The sequence below is a fragment of the Pleurodeles waltl genome, chromosome 5 (assembly GCF_031143425.1).
Source record: "Pleurodeles waltl isolate 20211129_DDA chromosome 5, aPleWal1.hap1.20221129, whole genome shotgun sequence".
In the NCBI taxonomy this organism is placed as follows: Eukaryota; Metazoa; Chordata; class Amphibia; order Caudata; family Salamandridae; genus Pleurodeles; species Pleurodeles waltl.
In genome coordinates, this window is record NC_090444.1 from 1,370,225,551 (window position 1) to 1,370,246,580 (window position 21,030).

General features: G+C 46.2%; 1 protein-coding gene across 1 annotated transcript in view; it reads right to left on the bottom strand.

Annotated features, from left to right (window-relative positions):
- Window positions 1-21,030, bottom strand: part of LOC138296482 (uncharacterized) — a 1,064,486-nt gene that overhangs the window by 203,307 nt on the left and 840,149 nt on the right. Inside the window, exons 81-83 of the mRNA XM_069235627.1 lie at window positions 13,975-14,234; window positions 13,385-13,477; window positions 9,326-9,438 (exon numbers count right to left, since the gene is read on the bottom strand). Coding sequence (XP_069091728.1) covers window positions 9,326-9,438; window positions 13,385-13,477; window positions 13,975-14,234 — 466 coding nt within the window. The remainder of the gene's footprint in view (window positions 1-9,325; window positions 9,439-13,384; window positions 13,478-13,974; window positions 14,235-21,030) is intronic.

Genomic DNA, 21,030 nt, shown 5'->3' on the forward strand with positions numbered 1-21,030 from the left:
GCAACCCACCGATGCACAATATGTCACACACAGAAACAATAACACTGCATTTACATCCCCACAGGTAACCCAGCCAATGTCACCGGAGAAGAGGTGCCAGCAACATCCAGTCCCCCCCACAGAAGAGGCCCACAGTGATGACAGCAGCTCGGTCGCCTGGATCAGAATGACCAACCGGGCCCACCAGGGACCTCCGGACAGTCGGTAACCCAGGCACAGTCTCCCACCACCACAGAGCCTCCCCCCTCAGGAAACACCACCACAGCACCCACCCAGCGGGCCCATACCTCTGTCCCCAGGACACATCAATCGGCAGTGTGTCCACCACTACAGGGACCCCAGGCCACCCCACAAACACAGGACAATCAGGGACCTGGGGTCAGTGGCAGTGGGTACACGGTTCAGGGGACAGAGGCACAGGACAACCGGGAAGCTGAGAGGACTGCTGTGCGTCAGGGGGAGGACAGGCTCAGGGAACCGACTCTCCAGGAAGCATTCACCGCGATCCTAAGCATACTAACATTCCCAGGATATGCTGGGCCAGATCCTGGACAAGATGCAGGAGAACATGCAGCTGCAGGAGGGACAGTACCTGGGGATCAGGGAGGACTTGAAGTCCATTAACACCACCCTGGTCTCCATTGCAGGGGTGCTGGCAGACATGGCCAACAGTATGAGGGAGGCAGTGGCACACCAGCGGGCCCCTGCCACTAGCCAGACTACTGAACAGCCCTCCACCTCCGCTGTTGCTAGTGGACAGGAGGCCCCACCACAGGACCAACAGGCCACCAGCACCCCTCCCCCTGCAGAAGGAGAACCACCCCGCAAACGTTCCCTGCGATCCAGGCAGAAGCCAGAGACTATTGCCGAGACCCCCGCCAGGAAAAAAGACTCTCCTGAGTGTCACCCTTGTGTCCCACTCTGTCACCCTGTCCACCTTGAACTGCCATTGCTCCCCTTCCTATGCCCCCTTGGACAATGCATCTGTACTATAAATAGACTGGACTCTAACCTGGACTTTCCTCCATCATCACCCCAGCCCAATGCACTTCCCCCTTTTCGTCAGAGCACTACAATAAACACACTTTGAAAAAAGAACAGAGTATGTCAAATGATTTAAGTGTGTATTTGTTTAACAAGGTTTAAACATTGCAATTCAACTGTACAGTAATGTTTACATAGGAAAGACCTGTTGTTGGCTGCAGTGAACACACCAGGAGCAATAGTGGGGCACCATCACCTGCAAAAAGAGATGCCAATTGGTACAGTGAGTGGGCATAGAAGTAGGAACTGCACTTTTGTTGTGCTCATCCTCATCCTCCTCTGCCTCCTCATCTTCATTGTCCACAGGATCCACTGCTGCCACACGGCCATCTCCAGCCTCCTCCTCCTGCAGAAAAGGCACATGTTGTTTCAAGGCAAGGTTGTGCAACATACAGCATGCCACGATGATCTGGTTGACCTTCTTGGGTGAATAGCACAGGGATCCACCTGTTAGATGGAGGCACCGAAACCTGGCTTTCAGGAGGCCAAAGGTATGTTCAATAATCCTTCTTGTTCGCCCATGTGCCTCATTGTAATGTTACGCAGTCACTCTGGGTTTCCTCACAGGGGTCAGTAGCCATGATAGGCTTGGGTAACCTGAGTCACCTGCAAATATTGAGGGACAACTGTTAGCCATTCACTAATACTTATGGCCCACACCATACCCCTACACCAACATCCACTGGGTGGGAGCCAGGGCTCACCTATTAAGTCACACCCTGTGCCTCTGGAGTTGGGCCATCACATTTGGGATGCTGCTATTCCTCAGGATAAAAGCATCATGCACCGAGCCTGGATACTTACCATTGACATGGGAGATATACTGGTCCGCCAAACACACCATCTGCACATTCATCGAGTGATAACTTTTTCGATATCTGAATACCTGTTCATTTTGCGGGTGGGGGTTCGGAGGAGGACAAATGCAATATGTGTCACATAAATCGCACCGATGATGTTGGAGATATGCCCCATTGCATAGAAGTCAGCCTTCACTGTGGCGAAATCCTCCACCTTGGGGAAAACGATGTAGCTGCACAAGTGTTTGATCAGAACAGACAACACGCCGGTCAGCATTATTGAGAACATTGGCTTTGACATTCCTGCTGCCAAGCCCACTGTCACTTTGGAAAGAACCTGTTGCCAAAAAATGGAGCACTGATAGCACTTGCACAAGAGGGAGGATCCCAGTGGGGTGACAGATAGCAGATATCAGGTCAGGCTCCAATTGGGCACACAGCTCTGTGATTGTGGCCCTGAAAAGGCTGTAGGTGAGGATAATGTGCATGTCCTCCATTGCTGCCAAGTCCACAAGGGGTCTGTACACGGGGGGATGTTTCCATCTCCTATTCATCCGCAGCAGTTGCAATCTATGAGGCAAAAGAGTGAGCAGCTGATCTTAATCTGTACATTGTAACCACTACAGTTCAATGCATATTGTGATTGTTACAATTTATTGGTAGCATATGCCCAGAATGTGAAATTGTGAACTGCGACGCAGTTAGGATCCAGGGCCTACCCCCCCACCCCTGAAATGGTATCTGCCTGTCCAGTATGGAGGGACAGGTGGAAATGAGATAATTCCGCTGACGTTGTGCGCCATTGCGGGAGGCGGTCGGGAACCGCCGTGCAATTCCTCATTGGTTATCATTGGGCCCTATGGGGTACAGTGCCCAATGGTGATGTACAATACCTTCCTTGATGTCTAACTAATACCTTTCCCTGTGTCTATTTCCTCTGCAGGTTAGCACCCATCAAAAGAAGGCTATATGGCGTGCCATCGCCAAGGACGTGCGGACCGCGGGGGTCTACGGCAGGCGGAGCACCCACTGTTGGAAGCGGTGGGTGGACCTGAGACGCTAGGCATGGAAGACGGCGGAGGCCCAGCTGGGGATGGCCTCCCAATGAGGAAGGGGTGCCTGTCGAACCCTGACCCCTCTGATGGCACGCATACTGGCGGTGGCCTATCCAGAGCTGGATGGGCGCATGGGGGGCATCACAGCACAGTGCCCTTCATTACTACATACGCCTGGTGGGGTGGTATCCGGGTGGGGGATGTGTGCCTGTGGGTGCCCGTAGGCCAGGCCTGACATTGCAGAGTAGGTCCCATGTTGGGCAGGGTTCTGATGTGAAATTCCTCCAACCAAGCTAGGAGGCATCCACTACTGGGCAGGGGTGTGTGGGTCCCAGGTATGCTGCAGTTGGCGGTATGTGTCCCTCCCCATGGCCTGGTGACTAGCATTGTAACTAGTAGTGCCTTGCCTAGTGCATAGGGCTGTTCCCTGTGTGTGACTGTGTTGTGTACGCCAACTGTGGTGTTGGTGCCGACACTGACCAAGTGTATCCTTTGTCTTACCCCCCTTTTTGTTTTGTCACCCTTGTCCTTATGTGCATTAGCATCATCTGGCGGGGGAGCAGAGGCACCGGCGACAGAGGGAGCTGCATCCCACAGGACCCAGGAGGACGAATCCACCGTTGAGGGCACCAGTGGGACGGAGGGTGAGGGGAGCACCACGGCCGGAGACTGGTGGTGACAGTTCGGACACAGATACCTCTTCTGATGGAAGCTCCCTGGTGGTGGCAGACACCTCTGTGCCCACCTCAGCTACAGGGACAGCCGCCACCACCCGTACCAGCACCACCCTCCCAGCAGCCTCCCGCTCACGCAGGAGGGTGGGCATCTCCTTCGCCCCAGGCACCTCAGGCCCTGCCCCAGTTAGCCCTGCTGCTCTGAGTGAGGAGGCTATTGACCTCCTGCGATCCATCTCTGTTGGGCAGTCAACCATTGTGAATGCCATCCAGGGGCTAGCAGCCCAAATGCAACAGTCCAATGCATTTCTGGAGGGCATTCACACTGGCTTGGCGGCCCAACAGAGATCAATCCAGGCTCTGGCCTCCTCTCTGATGGCAGCCATTGTCCCTGTTTCCACCCTTCCCCCTCCAACTTCCTCTTCCCAATCCCATTCCCCTCAAACCCAACCTATCCCAAGCACACAGACAGACAAGCATGCACACCGGACAACACGCAAGAGTGGACATGGCAAACACAAGCACCAAACTTCCTCCCACAGGCACTCACACAAACACTATTCAGATGCAGACACACCAACATCCACTGCCTCCACTGTAGCCCCCTCCTTCTCACCCTCTACCTCCCTCCCAGTTGCGTCTACACTCACACCTGCATGCACTACATCCTCATCCACTACCACCATCACACCTATAAGAACCCACACCTCAATGGCAGTCACCACCCCAACATCCATGCACACGTCCTCTTTGTCCTCTCCCGCTGTGTCTGTGCCCCCTCCTCCCAAAGTACACTAATGCAAGCACTCGGACACCCAACAGCCATCCACCTCCCTACAGCATCCAGCCCATGCAACTGCACCCTAACACAGCAGATTGACACCTCCTACAACCACTCCCTCTTCCTCCACTCCCAAACCTTCTCCCTCTTCCCTAAGAAGCTTTTCCTCTCCACCTTTGACCTCTTCCCTAACCCTCCTCCACCACTTTCTTCACGTCAGGCCAGGGTGGTCAAAACCCAGGGAAGCACCTCAGCCACCCAGTCCACGGGCATAGTAGTGTCCCCAGCAACTCCAGGTGGGAAAGGATCCTGGGCACCAGCCAGCCAGACGGAAAGCGTGCCTGCCCCGAGTGCTTCAAGGAAGGGCAAGGATCCACCCCCAGCTGCTGCAAGGAAGGGCAAGGAGCCACCTCCAGCTGCAGCAAGGAAGGGCATGGAGCCACCCCCATCTGCTGCCAAAAGGAGCAAGGAGCCATCCCCAGTTGCTGCCAAAAGGAGCAAGGAGCCATCCCCAGCTGCTGGCAGGAACGGCAAGGGGCCTGCACCAGCAGGCAGTAAGGACAAGGGGCCTGGTGCTGGGACTCTGTCAGAGCCCACACCAACAACCATGGTGGTGCAGCCATTCGAGGCTGCAGGGGATGGGCAGGAGCTTACCCCCCCCACCACCACCAGCACCACCAGCAGCACCACCAGCAGCACCACCAGCAGCACCACCAGCAGCAGCAGCAGCACCAGTGGGCAGCCGTCCGAGGCTGCAGGGGATGGGCTGGGGCCTCCCCTCACAACTACCACCAGCAGCACCAGTGGGCAGCCGTCCAAGGCTGCAGGGGTTGGGCAGGAGCTTCCCCACACCACCACCACCAGCTCCGCCAGAGGCACTACCACCAACACTACCAGCAGCAGCACCAGTGGGCAGGCGTCCGAGGCTGCAGGGGATGGGCAGGAGCTTTCCCCCACCACCACCAGCTCCCCCAGCAGCACCGCCACCAGCAGCAGCACCAGTGGGCAGCCATCCGAGGCTGCAGGGGATGGGCAGGAGCTTCCCGCCACCACCACCAGCTCCGCCAGCAGCACTGCCACCAGCACCACCACCACCAGGAGCAGCACACCAGTGGGCAGCCGTCCACGGCTGCCGGGGATGGGCTGGGGCCTCCCCCAACCACTCCCACCAGCAGCAGCAGCAGCGAGCAGCCGTCTGAGGCTGTAGGGGATGGGCTGGGGCCTCCCCCCACAACTACCACCAGAAGCAGCACCAGTGGGCAGCCTTCCGAGGCTGCAGGGGATGGGATGGAGCCTCCCCCCACCACTACCAGCAGCAGCACCACCTCCAGTGAACAGCTGTCACTGCCGGCAGACATTCTGTAGACCTGCCTCCATGGGCTGTTGTGCAGCATGCCCCCTGCAAATCCTATTGGTATGACACCCACCTGAGAGACTGTGATCTTGCACTCCCCAAGATGCCCACTCCAGAACCAGTGGGGAAGCCATCCACTCACCCCATCCTCCCCAGGATGATGACCACAGGGCTCGATGCACCCTCCAGAACCAGTGGAGATGCCATCCACTCACCCATTCCTCCCCAGGATGAAGATCACAGGGCACAATGCCCCCTCCAGAACCAGTGGAGAAGCCATCCACTCACCCCATCCTCCCCAGGATAAAGATCACTGGGCATGATGCCCCCGCCAGAACCAGTGAAGATGCCATCCACTCACCCCATCCTCCACAGGATGAAGATCGCTGGGCACGATGCCCCTTCCAGAACCAGTGGAGAAGCCATCCACTCACCCCATCTTCCCCAGGATGAAGATCACAGGAAAAGATGCTCCCTCCAGAACTCACCCCATCCTCCTCAGGATGAAGATCACTGGGCACAATGCCCCCTCCAGAACCAGTGGAGGAGCCATCCACTTGAGAGACTGTGGACTTGCACTCCCTAGGACAGAGTAATGGGCATGTTGCCCCCTCCAGAGCCAGTGGGCTAGTCACCCACTTGAGAGACTGTGGCCTTGCACTCCCCTGGACAGAGTAATGGGCATGTTGCTCCCTCCAGGACCAGTGGAATTGTACCATCTGCCGGCTGAGGGGCCCCCTCCACCCCCCCATCCCCCTGAGGTGCCTGCCTATTTTCGAACTGATGCCCCTGCAGTGTTCTCTCCGTGTTGTTGCAGGAATAAAGTGCGGCCTTGGACTTTGTAATGTGGCCCACGAACATTGAGGACTGGGCAGTGTCCCTTCATTTGTAAATATGTATATACTTTTTTATTTGGATGCACATATTGCTACTATATTTTATCTCATTACACTCACTTTTATCTATTGGAGTTGTCCTTGCATTATTCCTGAGGGGTACGGGGTAAATATGTTATGTTGCTGCATCTGCTTGTGTGTCTGGTGTTGGGGGTGGGGGTGTTGGCTGTGGTGTGTGTCACTCTCTTTTTCCTCCCTCCCTCCGCTGTGTGCTAGGTGGCTGTACTCACCGTGGTTGTCTTCGCCGTCATAGTGGAGCAGGACGTAAATCAACATTGGGAATATGTGCAGCTCGGGTTCCATGGCGGCGTGGCTTTTCCCTGAGTCTCCACAGGTGAGTCCTTTGACTTCTGAAATCTGTTTCCTCCAGGCTTTTGATGTCGTTGGTACCGCCCCGGAAAAGGTGGCAGATTGGACTGTCATAATACAGTGGGCGGAACATTGTCTTCCGCCTGCCTGTAGTTACCGCCGTGGTGCCTGTTGATTCCGCCCTGGCGGTCGGTGTGTTAAAGTGGCTGTCTGTCTGAGCTATTTCTGCCATGATAATTTGGCGGTATTTACCGCCAGCCTGTTGGCGGTATTACTGCCACTTTATCCCCAACCGCCAGGGTTGTAATGAGGGCCATAATCTACTTCATATGCTACAAACAGAAGGTAAGTTATTCAACAGGACATTTACAAAGCCAATGAGATACTGACTTGGATGCCAGGGGCGCAGTGGACAAACACAAATGATGGTTGGAATGTGGAACCAATCAAATATTCACCCCCAGTCACAGATCTGGGTTTAATCCATCAATTCTTTTGCTCACAATGCCACCCCAGTTTGGACCCAGCCATATGCAAATCAGTCTTGACCCTGTTCCCCATAGGAACAGTCTGGCCCGAACTACAAGACCAGGTCCTCCCTGGACCAGAAACAAGCATCCTGGGACCGCTTTCCGGGTATTACTCTTCATCAGCCAGGCTAGCTTGAATGCAGTGGCACAGTGAGCCCGTGACCCACGTCTGGGCATACCATGCGGAACCAATCAAACATTCACCCCCAGTCACAGATCTGGGTTTAATCCATCAATTATTTTGCCTACCATGCCACTTTGTATGACCTTGTGGCACTGGATAACTGTGGCACTGGAGGACTGTATTTTCCAGGTCATAAGAATGGCAATAGCGCTATGCAAATACCATCACTCCACTGCATACAAAAAACAAAAGTTAAAAAAAATGCAATTTTCAACGCCAAGAGCTCTTACAAATGCTAGACGAGTTGCATTGCAAATGCTTTCTATATATAATAGGTCACGAGCCAATGTTGACATTGGCTGAGCTTTTGTCAAAATGCCATTTTGGGATGACGTTAAGCATTGTGCCACAGTGCATATGCTAGTAAGTTGTTATTGAAGCAGACCCTCCAGTAGAAAGTCTCCCTGCAGGCACGATATTCCACTTGCCCATTTGTTGCAAATGATTTAATTTTACACTAGGATTCAATCAAAGCCAGGTAATGTTGTTACTTTAGTAGAGTAGGCTTTGCATCGAATTCTGAGGGTGTTTGCACTATTTCCGCTCTGTTGCAGAGATTTGCTGCGGTTTGTTACAAAAAGCAAAGGCATTTTTCAGTGTGCTTGAGTCAACTTCAGAAGCAATAATTGCTTCTGGGCACCAAAGTTAATTAGCGCTGCCACTTATACTACTTTATTTTATGAAGCACCATTTAACTGCAAACGCCTGTGCTCTGGACCAGTAAACCTAGACTAAAGTTGTCTTACTATTTAGCACATCTCCGTCATCTCTGAGAGTGAGAAACAACCAAAACTATCTTGCAAGGCTAGCAGTGGATTCTAAATACACAGCGTTCATACTGGAAAGTTGTGCCCGTGGTACGGTTAGGTAGTCTAGCCGGCCCGATCCATCCTGGGGCGTGGGATCTAGAAGAACTAAGTGACAGTTCTATGACTTCCCATGGTTTGCCAGGAGACCACATTGCCCAGTTTAGAGATCAGACAGTGGATGTACAAGAGGCAGATATCTGGTCCACCTTTGCTGCTCACTGTTCGAACTCTGAGCAGACACATTGAGGACTACCTAGCCTTCTCCAAGGCTATTTAGATCTGTCTCTCTACTGCTCCCTTCTCATCCAATATCCTCCACTATCTGGTTTCTGCTGAGAAATCTCATTGTGGTGTACGCAGGTAGCTACAATGACTCTAATAATAAATAAATACGCAAATACGTAAATAACATTCAGGGTATGTTCAATAGTCCTTTGTGGATGACGGTGGCATTCCTGAGGGGCTGTGTCAAAGTTAAATGTTGCACATAAATGAACACCTGAACCAATTCCTTTAAAATAAATAAAATAAATCTGTTGGGTACTGGTGTGGATTAATCGTGAGATCACAATCATTACGATAGATATATTATGAATGTGGCTACGTAGCAAATGACACCTCTTCCTGCTGTGAAAATGACATGAAACTGGCAGCATGTTTTACTTGTCAATATGCTGCCAGAAGAACACTCACCTCAGTCCTTATGTTACTTTATAATCATAAACTACATTTCTGATTGCTTGTTAATCTGCACAATCAACAGCGGCCCACACCGGTCACTTCCACGATAAACATGTCGCCGTGCACCTTAAAACACTGGGCTTTGTTTTTTAAATGGAGAGTTTGTACTTTTCAGCCTAGTGTCTTGTGGAATACAAGTGGAGCAAACCTTTTCAACACAGCCAGAGCTGCCTGAAGCCGCTCTTGGTGGGAGTAGAGTTCCTCTTGAAGATGATGCTTTCGGACGACAGCAACATCGTACTCTGCCTGCAGCTGCTGGACCTGCAATAACAAGCACATTGTCAGTCATTCCAAATCCATTCACAGTTTAACTCCCTCACAGGATGTCACAAGGACCCCAGCTTAGGGACTGACTCTTCCAACCAATGCAGGGACCACAATACCTCACACAAAGTCATTTCTAAACACAGCAGAGCAACTGGCGTCTCGCATAAGCTTTACAAAATAAATGCCCCTTATAGTTTTAGATCCTTGAGGCACATCATTCAGGATTTTTTTTAACTGCCCTTGGTAAATGGTCTTTTTGAAAAGGAAAACGGAGCTTTGAAATGTATTTGTATACATAAACATAAAAAGCACTGTTTAAACATCTGTATATGTACATTTACGAATTCTTATCGGTAGTTATTAAGATGTTGAACTAAATCTGTTTCATGGAAACATGATCGCGTATATGATTACAAACCTATAGTTTGTCCTGATGATGGCTGAAAGCAAGGATTACGCTAGAACTGGAATGATAACCTTTGTTTTCTCATAAGAGGTTTCCAGCCTGGCTACTTATTATGTTGCCGTTTAATGTTGATTACCTACATGTATGTCTTTGTGCTGTATAATTCACCCTGCCCCACTTATACAAAACATAATCTCTGCAAAAACTAACATGTACGCAGTTTATTCCTCTACATATACTGTTATTATAATTTATAACTTTGAAGAATCTAGCAACTTGCACACTAAAAAAAATATTGTTTTTAAGAAAAGAAAATATGTAAAACTGGGTTTCTCTAATAGTGTTCTAATTTAAACTATAAGTGGTACAAAGGATTGCAACGAAGCATCACCTGCTCCTCCTGAGTGAAATCCTCTAAGAACTAATTCCTTCACTTCTTGGTGCTCTGAGGCACCCCTGTGAAAGGACCAACCATGTGAAAATCTGTCAGACATCATATCAAAACCAACACTTCAGTCTACTGGCTGTTGTGAATTTGTGGCAGATACCAGTGTATTGCGGTTGTGGATGTGTGTCTGCCACAAAGGTGCGTTTGTTGTGAGAGTCTGCTCTGACAGTATGTTTTCTGATAGCTGTTCTACAAACAAGATGAGTCTCATGTAAGCATGTGTCTGCTATGACAGTATGGCCTCTAGTAATTATGGCGGCTGTGATTGTAACTTCTTTGTCTGTGGCTGCTCTGAGAATGTGCGTCCTGCAAGTGTATCAACTGTGAAAATGTCTTCTGTACGTGTGTGCCTTGTGTCTATTGTGAGTGTGCAACTGCTGAGTGCATCTGCCTGTGGGCCTGCGTCTGGACATGTATTTATTTGAATAATCTCATGTTGCTATTATAAAGGCATAAGGCTGGCACTGCCTTCTATGCTACAAAAAACACACAAGGCAGCTGCAGGAATCCTACTAGCTGCAAATGTGCTTCAACAGAGGGGTCCCCATATTTCTTTACTTTGTTTTACATTTGCTTGAGGGCAGTTCCTGCTTCTAGCCTCAATGGAGTTCAGTACGTTTTTCAGAGACTCTTCGTCCTTACATGATAGGAGTAAGATACAAAGGGTGCAATTCACGAAAGCATTTATGAATATAAGAAGTAGTACTACCGGAGTACTTATTTACGTACTCTTACAGACCTCTGTGAATCGAGCCGAAGCGTCCAATGTCCTATTAGTAAAAGAGCCAAGAGGGTACAGTCCTTTCTATTTATACTAACTGTATATGAATATTCCCATTTTAAATGTTTTGGGACCAACTCACAAAGGTATACAAGAGCACATAAACAGGGGTACCACTTTATGTCCCCCAAAAGGCCTTTATGAATAGGCCGCATTATGTTTCTTTGGTTGCAGGAAGTAGCGTTATTGCCCGTGAGGTACACTGCTTGTCCATGAGACCACTGTGTAAATGACCTTGAAGGAGACCGAAGGAAAACAAACCATATGTTCTGAGAAAGGAGAGCCCCTCCCTTGCCCTTACATCCCTCTGTTCCTTGCTTCTCACACTAGAGAAAACCGTAGAAAATGTTGAGATACAATATTGTAAAGAGTGAGAAGAATAACATAATCAACAGACAAACTACTCTATATGATTCAACAGAAAACCAGAGATAATCACATTGCACAAAGGAAGTATTAAACAAGAGCAGCTTCACCATGAAACAATTAAATGATAGACAGAGGAGTGATTAAATGTAACACGTGGGCACATTTAGTAAACATTGGGACAGGAAGCTAAATTCTAACAATCATTAGCAAAGGCAATAGGTTTCGCCTTTTGGCTGCCAATGCAGGTATCTTGGCTTAACCTATGCTTTCTGCTGATGTTGTTCAGCGTAAACAATGTCACTATGGTGTACCGGCAGAATGATGTAGATGCATGATCAAAAGCTAAACCAATATATTACCCTCTAACTGATAAATTAATATATCTTCTGAGAGGTTTATGGGTACGTAATACATTCTTTATCGACACTCTAGTGATTGCGTTCGAATTCCACTGAAATGTAATGTCAATTATTTTGATTTTATTCCCATGGTTTTGGGGTTACTGGAAAAACCCCACACTCAGCAATGTCCATCACTAGCACTGAACAGCCAAAAGGCAGACATCACAAAAAGAACAGGCATGGAATAACTAAAGAGATCTGTCACACATTCCTGGCCAGTTCAAAGGACTTTAATATAGTCAACCACTGCAGATCCCAAATATCCATACATCTGAATGTTTCTTTACATATCACAAAGACATTCAGATATGGGATGATAATAAAAAATTCCCACCTCAACAGATCTCTCCACTTCTCTCTCCCTCCCAACTCAGAACCACAACTATTCAGAAAATCTCAGATTGGACAACCCAGTTCAGTAACCAGCTAAGAGGACTATGTCATATGAAATATTATAAGGGACCTTCAGAGATGTTCAAAGGTGCCAGCTTACTGAAAACATATACTGCGCACCTATCTCTCACAATTCTTCATCCATCACACTGTTAAGCACAGCATCCCATAACATGATAACCACAACTCGTTGGTCATCACGTATGACATGGAAAACACTTCCCACACAGGATCAAAACAAAGACATCTTTCCAGCCGCACACCCTACACGGTGTAGCGTGGTACTCATGTAGGCAAGCATTTCAGCACCCCACATAGGGGTAGTAAAAGCTATATAAATACTGCAAGAAAATACAATACATACGAGATCATTTAGGCAGTGCGAACAGAATGATGTGACCTCCGTTTTGGGTTTTAACTTATTTACTATTACAAAATGGCAGACGCCTATCTTGGAGCGGTAAATAAAAAAAATATTTCAAAGTGTGTGATTTTGTTTTTTTTTAAATGAGAGGCCCAATAGCAAAATGCAGCTGCCTGACTCTCCAAAAAATGTTAAAAAAAAAAAAAAAAAAACATAAAGCCTGTTTGTAGGTGTTACATAAAAATGTTGGGGATCGACAGTGCAGTATACAGGTGAGTGGGAGCAAGAGTAGAGCTGGGGTCTATGAATAACGTATGGTGACATGAGACAGGTGTAGGGTAGGAACATGAAAGTGCACTCTAGTGGAGACTGGACATCATTATTTCAACAATTATGTTGTCATGCTTCCAGAATCTCCACTCATGCAGAAAACACGTGAACAGTCCGTGTTCTTTTATCCACATCACTTCTGAGATGTCTCTTTCTATACAACTAGGGACTGCCCGCCAAGAAGTCGAAATAATAATGCCGAGAATTAATTTATTTACAGTCAAACTAAAAAATTATAAACAAATTAACAACAAATGTGAAGGCATTGTGCAATAAGCCTGAGGGGCGAGAAATATACAGACATTCACTGTATCCATGTCTGATGCAAAAGTGGCTTCTTTCACCATTACGATCTATTTGATAGATATCGTTTTTTTTAAAGCCCAGCAATGAGTGTAATTGTGGTGATAGTAGTGGCATAAATAACCAACACTTAGCATTTTCTTACCTCTGCCTCCAGAGTGGGCAAATCATCAGCATTTAGTATCATTTCTTCTTGGAATGTTGGTACAGGCGTCTCCTCTTCTTTGTTCTCAGTCACCTGGAAGCACACTCGAATGTAAGTTTGCATGCCCATGAACTGCATCAATTGCAGAAAATTCATCATACATTACATGTATGGTTCAGATGTTTAGTCGTCAGAATTCTTTTTAAAATAAGAACGTAGAAAACTCAGTTCTTAGAATGTTGTTTAAGATGGAATCCACAAGAGCAATGAAAAGGGAGTTCAAATAAAATGGCACATAGCACCAATATGTTTAATTTTGTTTCCATATTGTTAAATCTAAAAGGTTTTACAATGAAAATACAAATATATTATGTCTATTTTTTAATGTTAAGAGTGTGCATATGCCCTAAAATTCACTTCCCCAAAACATTAGACACACCACAAGATACTCTAACTATGGACAAAGGAGGTAGAGGAAAGGTGTCGGGGGCTAATTGGGTATGGCGCGTGCTTTTCCGTGCCTGTTGTTCTGTAAAAGGAAGTATCTGTCTGCCTAGAAGAAGGCTCTACCGCTTTAAGTAGGCACATACATCTGTCACTTTCTCCTCTTCTTTGCTACATTCCTCTTTCTCTTTTTCCAGCTCATCCAGCTTCTTCAGGCAGTCCCGAAGAGGTCCACAAAGCCTGGTGTACTCAATCACAGCAACAACAAATGTCACCAGTATAGCGGCGTCTTCCGAGCTGTAGCGAGCACCAGCGATGGTGATTCCTCCCTTACTTGAATCCCTGGTGGGGCTTCCATCCGAATGCGAGAACTTTTTGGCTGGCGTAACAGACTGCGGCGTGGCATCTATGGACAAAGAAAAACAAACACCTATTCGATTAGTGAGTGAAATATGAATGCCTATGATTGACCATGATACATTTTCAGATTTAGAACTGAAGATTGAGACTTTAAATGATAGCAGCAGAACAAGGGGACATGACCAAACTTGATGTCTTTTGGATAAACACAAACAGAAGCTGTTGAAGCCAGGAAGGGAGAGGTTAACTATCTAAATACGTGAGTAGGTAGATTCCCCAAAATGTGGATAGGTGATCCAAAATGGGAAGTGCTTTCCTCTCTGAAGGCTAATCCAGTCATGTTGAACGTCTGTGCAATATTAAATCGTATGCAAAGAACTGTTTGTATTTTATGTCAAAATCAGCATGAGACGATTGAAGAGGCACAAGTAAAAAAAAATATCAATAGACAATGAGGTAAGTAACAAAAGACAGACAGAGAATAACGACTGAGTGCCAAGAGAAATGTGACGTGTCAAAAGATATGAAGTGAATGTCCAGGGCCATACGAAAAACACGGAGGGACACACTGCACGTGCCAGAAACATAATATGTACAGGGACATCTGGCAAATGTCTAGAAATTAAGAGAGAGTGTCATAAGACAAAGTGTGATGTTATGAGGGTGTGTCATTATCTATATCTGAGTGTTAAGATATTAAGGGTGATTGTGCACCACCCATGTTCGAATGTGTGGTGTTGGCCATTAGATACGCACCAAGGGACATGAGGCAATGGCCATGTAATGTTGACTAAGTGTCAGAATAGAAGCACATGGCATGACTTATGAGACAAAAGCTATGGGATGAGTAAGCAGGGAGCAGGGTGAGTGCTTTGTGTTATGAGGCCAGTGTCACTGTGTGGAGCCCCCAATACAGCATGTGAGGCAGAAGTTAGGGTTCACAAATTATGGAGAAGCTATAAGGTTTCATGGGTCGTGGGGTGAGTTCAATATGGCGCTAAATTAGTATTGAGATACAAGGAAGTGTCAGGAAATACTGGGGACTGACAAAAACATGCAAGGTGTTAGTAATGGAGTATCCAGGTTACGGAAGAGGTGCCAAGAGATACAACATGAGTGGCATATTGCAGAGCTATCAGGGTGGTGCCCAGGATGGGATTGTGGGATCCAGGTGGTGCAGGATTGTCTCTATGCGGCGATAGGCAGATATCAAGATGTTGCGTTAAGTCGAGTAGAGGATGCCTGGTTACCAGTGGTGTGAATCCAGACTCGTATGAGGTGTACACCATCAGGAGTGGAGTAGATGCAGGGCACTAAAATGGAATCATAAAAGATATCTAGGGAGCACAAAAGTTTGTGTGAGTTTGGGTGTAAATCAAACATGACTCAGCAATACATAGTATTATGGAAAAGGGGAAGAGCCCATCTCTAGGTGGTACTTATATCTAGAGAAGAGGGTGAAAACGTAGAAAATATTGGAAGGGATTATATTTAATTGTAAAACATGCAGATCTCATGCAACTTGACCCTGATTTCTCTTTTTTGTGGGATGTTTCTCCACTGGACAAGTAAATGCGCACCGGAGCATGTGAATAAAACAGCTCAATTGAGAAATGTGATAAATACAGACGTTCTCTTGTTAAACATATAAACCATTCACCAGTCAACAGAGCCTTCTTAGCAGTTGCATAGTGAGGCTGTCCTATGTTAATGCTCTCTACTGCTCACTGCAGAATGCTCTGCTGGTGGAGACACAGTAAATCTACAGGAGGTTCGATTCCTAAATGAGAAGATATGTTGTCTTGTGAGTCGACATGATACAGGGGTGGAGAAAAGGTTGTGGTGAGGTAAAAATGGGCCAGATATAAGAAAACGTGACTTTTTGTAGGCTAGAAATAATTTACATGCAGTAAGTAAAGCATTAATATAGGTTACCAACAGCAGTAGTGAGGGGAAAACAGTGTAGTGGAACCAAGCAAACCAATGTAGTGTATTGGGAGAGTGCTTTTATACTCTTAAATGCTAGCACTGTAGTCCACTGTCAAAAACAAAGACAGAGGTTTAAATACCTTGGTAATGTATTGAAATGCCCTGTTGTACAAAGCAAAATAAAGAGAAAAGGGGCTGGCATGAACAATAGACTTAGGTGAGACCATATACATGCTGTATGTAAATAATTCCCAGCCTTGAAAAAACCCTAAGAACATTTGCCATACAGGGCAAACATGTTAGCTGAAGCCCTGCTCTTTTTCTTTGAAGATACTATGATCTATGCATGGCAGGATCAAGAAACATGTCAAGTAAATACTATTTACTTCTGCACCCCTAACACTTTAAGGGCCCGAGGTTACAACACTTGCACTCTGCAAATGTGAATACAGAGATGAGAGTCTGGTGTCACTCGTAGAATCTAATCTCATCATCCTCATCTGGTGTCAAGGATTTGCAGAAGGAATACTACCCCACTGAATTAACAGAATAATCGAATTCCATGAATATTTGGGTCCACACTCCTTGTGCTCAGCTGGATTGATATATCCAATACATCCTCAGCGAGTCCTGCCTTGCCACACATCCATCCTTCTCCACATGTGAATTTTGAGAATCAAAAATGTAAAAGGAAAACCTTGGACCAGGGAAAGACGCAAAATCTACGACAATGGTTAAGCAACCTCAGCTGTTACGGAATCCATCTTGTCCTGCTCTGAGGTTTTAGCTCTAAAAGCAAAAACTTCAACGGGGGCTTGACAATGTTTTAGCCGACTTCAAAGAACTCTGGCTTCTGTAATGGACAGTTTGACGAAGGCGGAAGGTCCATCAAAAAATGACTGTTTAATTGTAAGCCACTACAGGATGTTGTTTGCCTTATTTAGAGTTTGGTGGTTTGACTGATAAAAGTCCATCATCTGTCTGCCATCTTCATCTCATTTTCCTTAGTCCGTAAACAGTGGTATGTCCTAAACAAGGCGGGTGGATTGAAAGAAAGTCAGTACTTCGTTCACCCCGTGTTGAAGTGGGCCAACAGTATCAGCATGGTCCTCAGGCCCTCCAGAAAAGAAGCCCACCCTGTGCTCGCTCACTGTGGACTTCACCACGGCATCTGCAGAGTGTTTCTGCAGAACCCCCTGCAACCACAAGTGGCCAGGAGGCAAAGACGTAATGCCATAGGACACCTCTACACCCGTCTGCCCCGGACCCAGGAAAAGAGAACCAAGGGTGTCCCCACATCTCCCCACCTTTTGAGATCTGAGTACACTTGTTGACTTGGTCGGACTGGTCCCCCAATCCACGCTTGCAGAGTGTTTCTGTGGCCCCCGCTCTGCAACTATAAGGAAGTCCAGTGCTGGACCCGACGCCAGAAGACACCCGGCACCCACACACTACAGAGGAGAAGTGGACTGATCGTGTCCCCACGTGCCCAAGGACCTCAAGGGTCGAGCCACCCTGTGGGTTCCTCTGGACTGTCCTTTCAGTCCATCCCTGCAGCGACTTTGCAACGGGACCGATCCCCATAAGCTTGAATTGGACACCCGATGCCGTAACACACCTCTGCTCCTGGACGCAGAGCTCCCTGAGGTGACCTATTGCTGTGGCCATGGACCTTGCCCAAAAAAAACCTTAAATCGAGGGGATTGGTCCTGTAAGTCATTGAACTCTACCTGGATTGCAGTCTTTGTTTTCCTCCATAGGATGGCATCGCAGCTTCCTGAAAAATGCAGTGTCTACTTTTAAAAATTAAAACAATTAATAACTCGAAAAGTACTCACCTGATTCCGGTGATCTTGATATCAAAGTTTATATAAAAGTATGTGTTATTTTTATAAATTGGTATCAGATTTCTTTATTGAGTGTGTGTCTCACTGCATGAGTGTGTGCTTTACATGCTTAGCACTACCCTCTGATATGCCTAACTGCTCAACCACATTACCCAAAAAGAGAGCATTTGGGATGTCATTTGTGCCTCTGTGATACCTCTGGGAACTGCTTGGACTCTGCACAGTGCACCCCGTTTCAGCCCACTATATAAAGAGCCAGCTTCCTACAGCGACTGTTGTACTCAGGAAGCATGGACACATATTTGTGTCCTTAAAGTTATGAGGTTTAATGTTTGATAATGATGCAAATGTATTTGATATTTGTATTATATTCGTATTACTTATTTGTACAGCGAGCTCCTGCTTGTACTCATGATCTTATATGGAGTGTTTACACTTGAATGTGAGAGTTCCTGGCCTGTGCCGCCTTCGGTATGGGTTAGCTTAGTTACTGCTGAGCAGCCGGAGTAGGAGGTGCATTGGTTGCGCCTTCCAGTTCTGATGTACTGGAGTTGTTATAAATAAACTATACAGTTTACACTCTCCCTGAAGAAGTTTCTTTGCAAGAGCTACTGATGAATAAAGTTCAGCCTCTCACTGGTTGCCTGGAAAGCCTAGTGTGCTATGTTCCCCTATATCTTCATCCTGGCTGGAAACTCCAGTGAAGTCACAACAGCAGAGACCCAGCCCTGACATGATCATGGAGCACACTACATACATCAAACAACATCCACCCAGGCCAGCACATTGTCATTCTCCGTGTAAAAAGTGGACGGGGTGTAATACGTAAAGCACACACACAAGTACACACAGATCTTTCAAAGGACGCTACAGCCTTGGGTAATAAAAGAGGTAGGTTGATAACATGCTGCCTATGAAAAAATAGCCTATATCTGGGCCTCATCATCGGACTATTACCCAATGCCCAAATGCCTGCACTGTAATGCGAGTTTGCGAGGGATGAACAGATCATGGCACATCCACACGCCATGTGCTCTTTTTTATTTGCTACAGAAAATCTGGGTGCCATAATTGAACCTAAAATGGGAATAAAGTGGTTTTACTAGCTTGGTAAAAGATTTGTTTGTGGTGTCAAGAATATGGTCGGTTAAGTGCCACTTGAACTTCTAAACATGTCAACTAATAATATCTGTTGTGAATATTTTAGCCACAATTGCTCATATGTGTATAAGTGATACATAGGGCATTAGTTATGTTGCTGAAAAAGGCAGCATGGTTACAGGACCTAAATCTAAAAATTAAATGTATCTATAGAAGACATTTTGTGGGCCATTTAACAAGAAAAATGGATTAAAATCTTCATGTCGCATGGTACTGTTTCTATCATACTTAACCCAGATAAGGTTAGGGCCTACCAGAGTTATCCCTCTGCTGGGACTGTGGTCAAGGGGGCTTGCATGGTCAAATGTTCTGGAATTGCTGCAAGATAATAAGCTTGTGGGATGATATTGTTGAAGGGGTGGGATTGAATTTGGCACTGAACATTACAGAATCACCTATGTGCACTGTACATTGTAGATGCTGGAAAGAAAACTGGTCAGCGAGAAGTGATTGCAAGGCACAGTAAAAAGTTATCAATTTTATGGAGTTGTGCATTTGGTCCTTGCAGTTCTTGAGTTTGGTCATTCTAGTGTTTTTCTAATATTTGTGTGACATGTTTCATATAAAAACTATTGGGTGACTGTTCTGAGGCAAATTAAGTGGCTTATGAAGTTATTGTATGTAATGGTGATCAATATTGTGTTTAAGTAGTGATAAGTCTGATATTTCTATAAGTTTAAAATCTATAAGTGTTTATGTTTAAAAAAAATGGCTCAAATCCCTATTATAACTTGTCGAGTTCTTGTTAGGAAGTAATGCAGCAGTCTGTTTTCTCTTTAGAATGTTACGTAGGGATGTGGTTGTTATCTTTATCCATTTATATATATATATATATATATATATATATATATATATATATATATAGATAGATATATATATATATACACAAATTGGGCTTTAAACATTGGCGTTCTTCGAAGAGAGTGAAACCACTCTCATCAGACCTGCTTTTCACACTGCACACTTTGTGGAAAAAGTACAAGAGAGGCTTGAGAGTAAAATCCCTGAACATTCAATGGGGCTGCAATCTGTGAGTTCCATGATCATCGAGGAAAGTTTCAAGTACATTGAGCATTTGGTTCACCATCTCCTGTACAGTGCTTTGTCCATTGGTCCTCTATAGATTGGCTTTTGAACCATTAGAGGACATCCCACTGAACGTACTGCCCAGGAACCCCATGTTGGCATTTTGGGTGAATCATTAGCATTATTATGGTTTGACCCAAACCTATGAATTCTGTCAGTCCTTTATGCAGGAGAGGTTGCATCTACCTCCACCTAGATCAAAATGTAGATCTGTTGGCTTTTTGTTGAAACCTCGATTTCATTGAGGTCATTATCCAATCATTACATGTTCATAGGGTAGTACATGTTGATTTCTCACGAACATCCCCGTTTTGAAAGGTAGACATGATCTTTGTATACCTTTGGGTAACAAGGTGATGTTGCAAGTTGTCCATTACATATGGTGTAGATCAATAGGCATGGTTATTTTGATAGCATACAAAATGGCATGAGTCAAGTTACCGCCCAAATAATCATGGTTGATCTACTTCAGAGTCGACATATTACTGGGCACAGACACAACATTTCCCACTATTTGATATATGTAGGGCAGTTTAATGGTCCTCCATATACATTTTTATCTTACTCATGGGTGATGCACTATAGTTTGGCCTATGGTTTTGTTTATTAGGTAATGTCATATTACTGATGAGCTCTGGTATTTGGTCGTAAAAGCAATTACTGTGACAAGGAAAAGAGATGATGGGACGATGTCTCAGTTGCATATAGTAATGAACAAAGCTGTTGTTTATGAATTAAGAGTAAACAAAGTAATAGAAAAAAATTCTGAGGAAGAATTTAATTTAAACTGATTATCTTAAATGTTCAAGAGAAATGGCA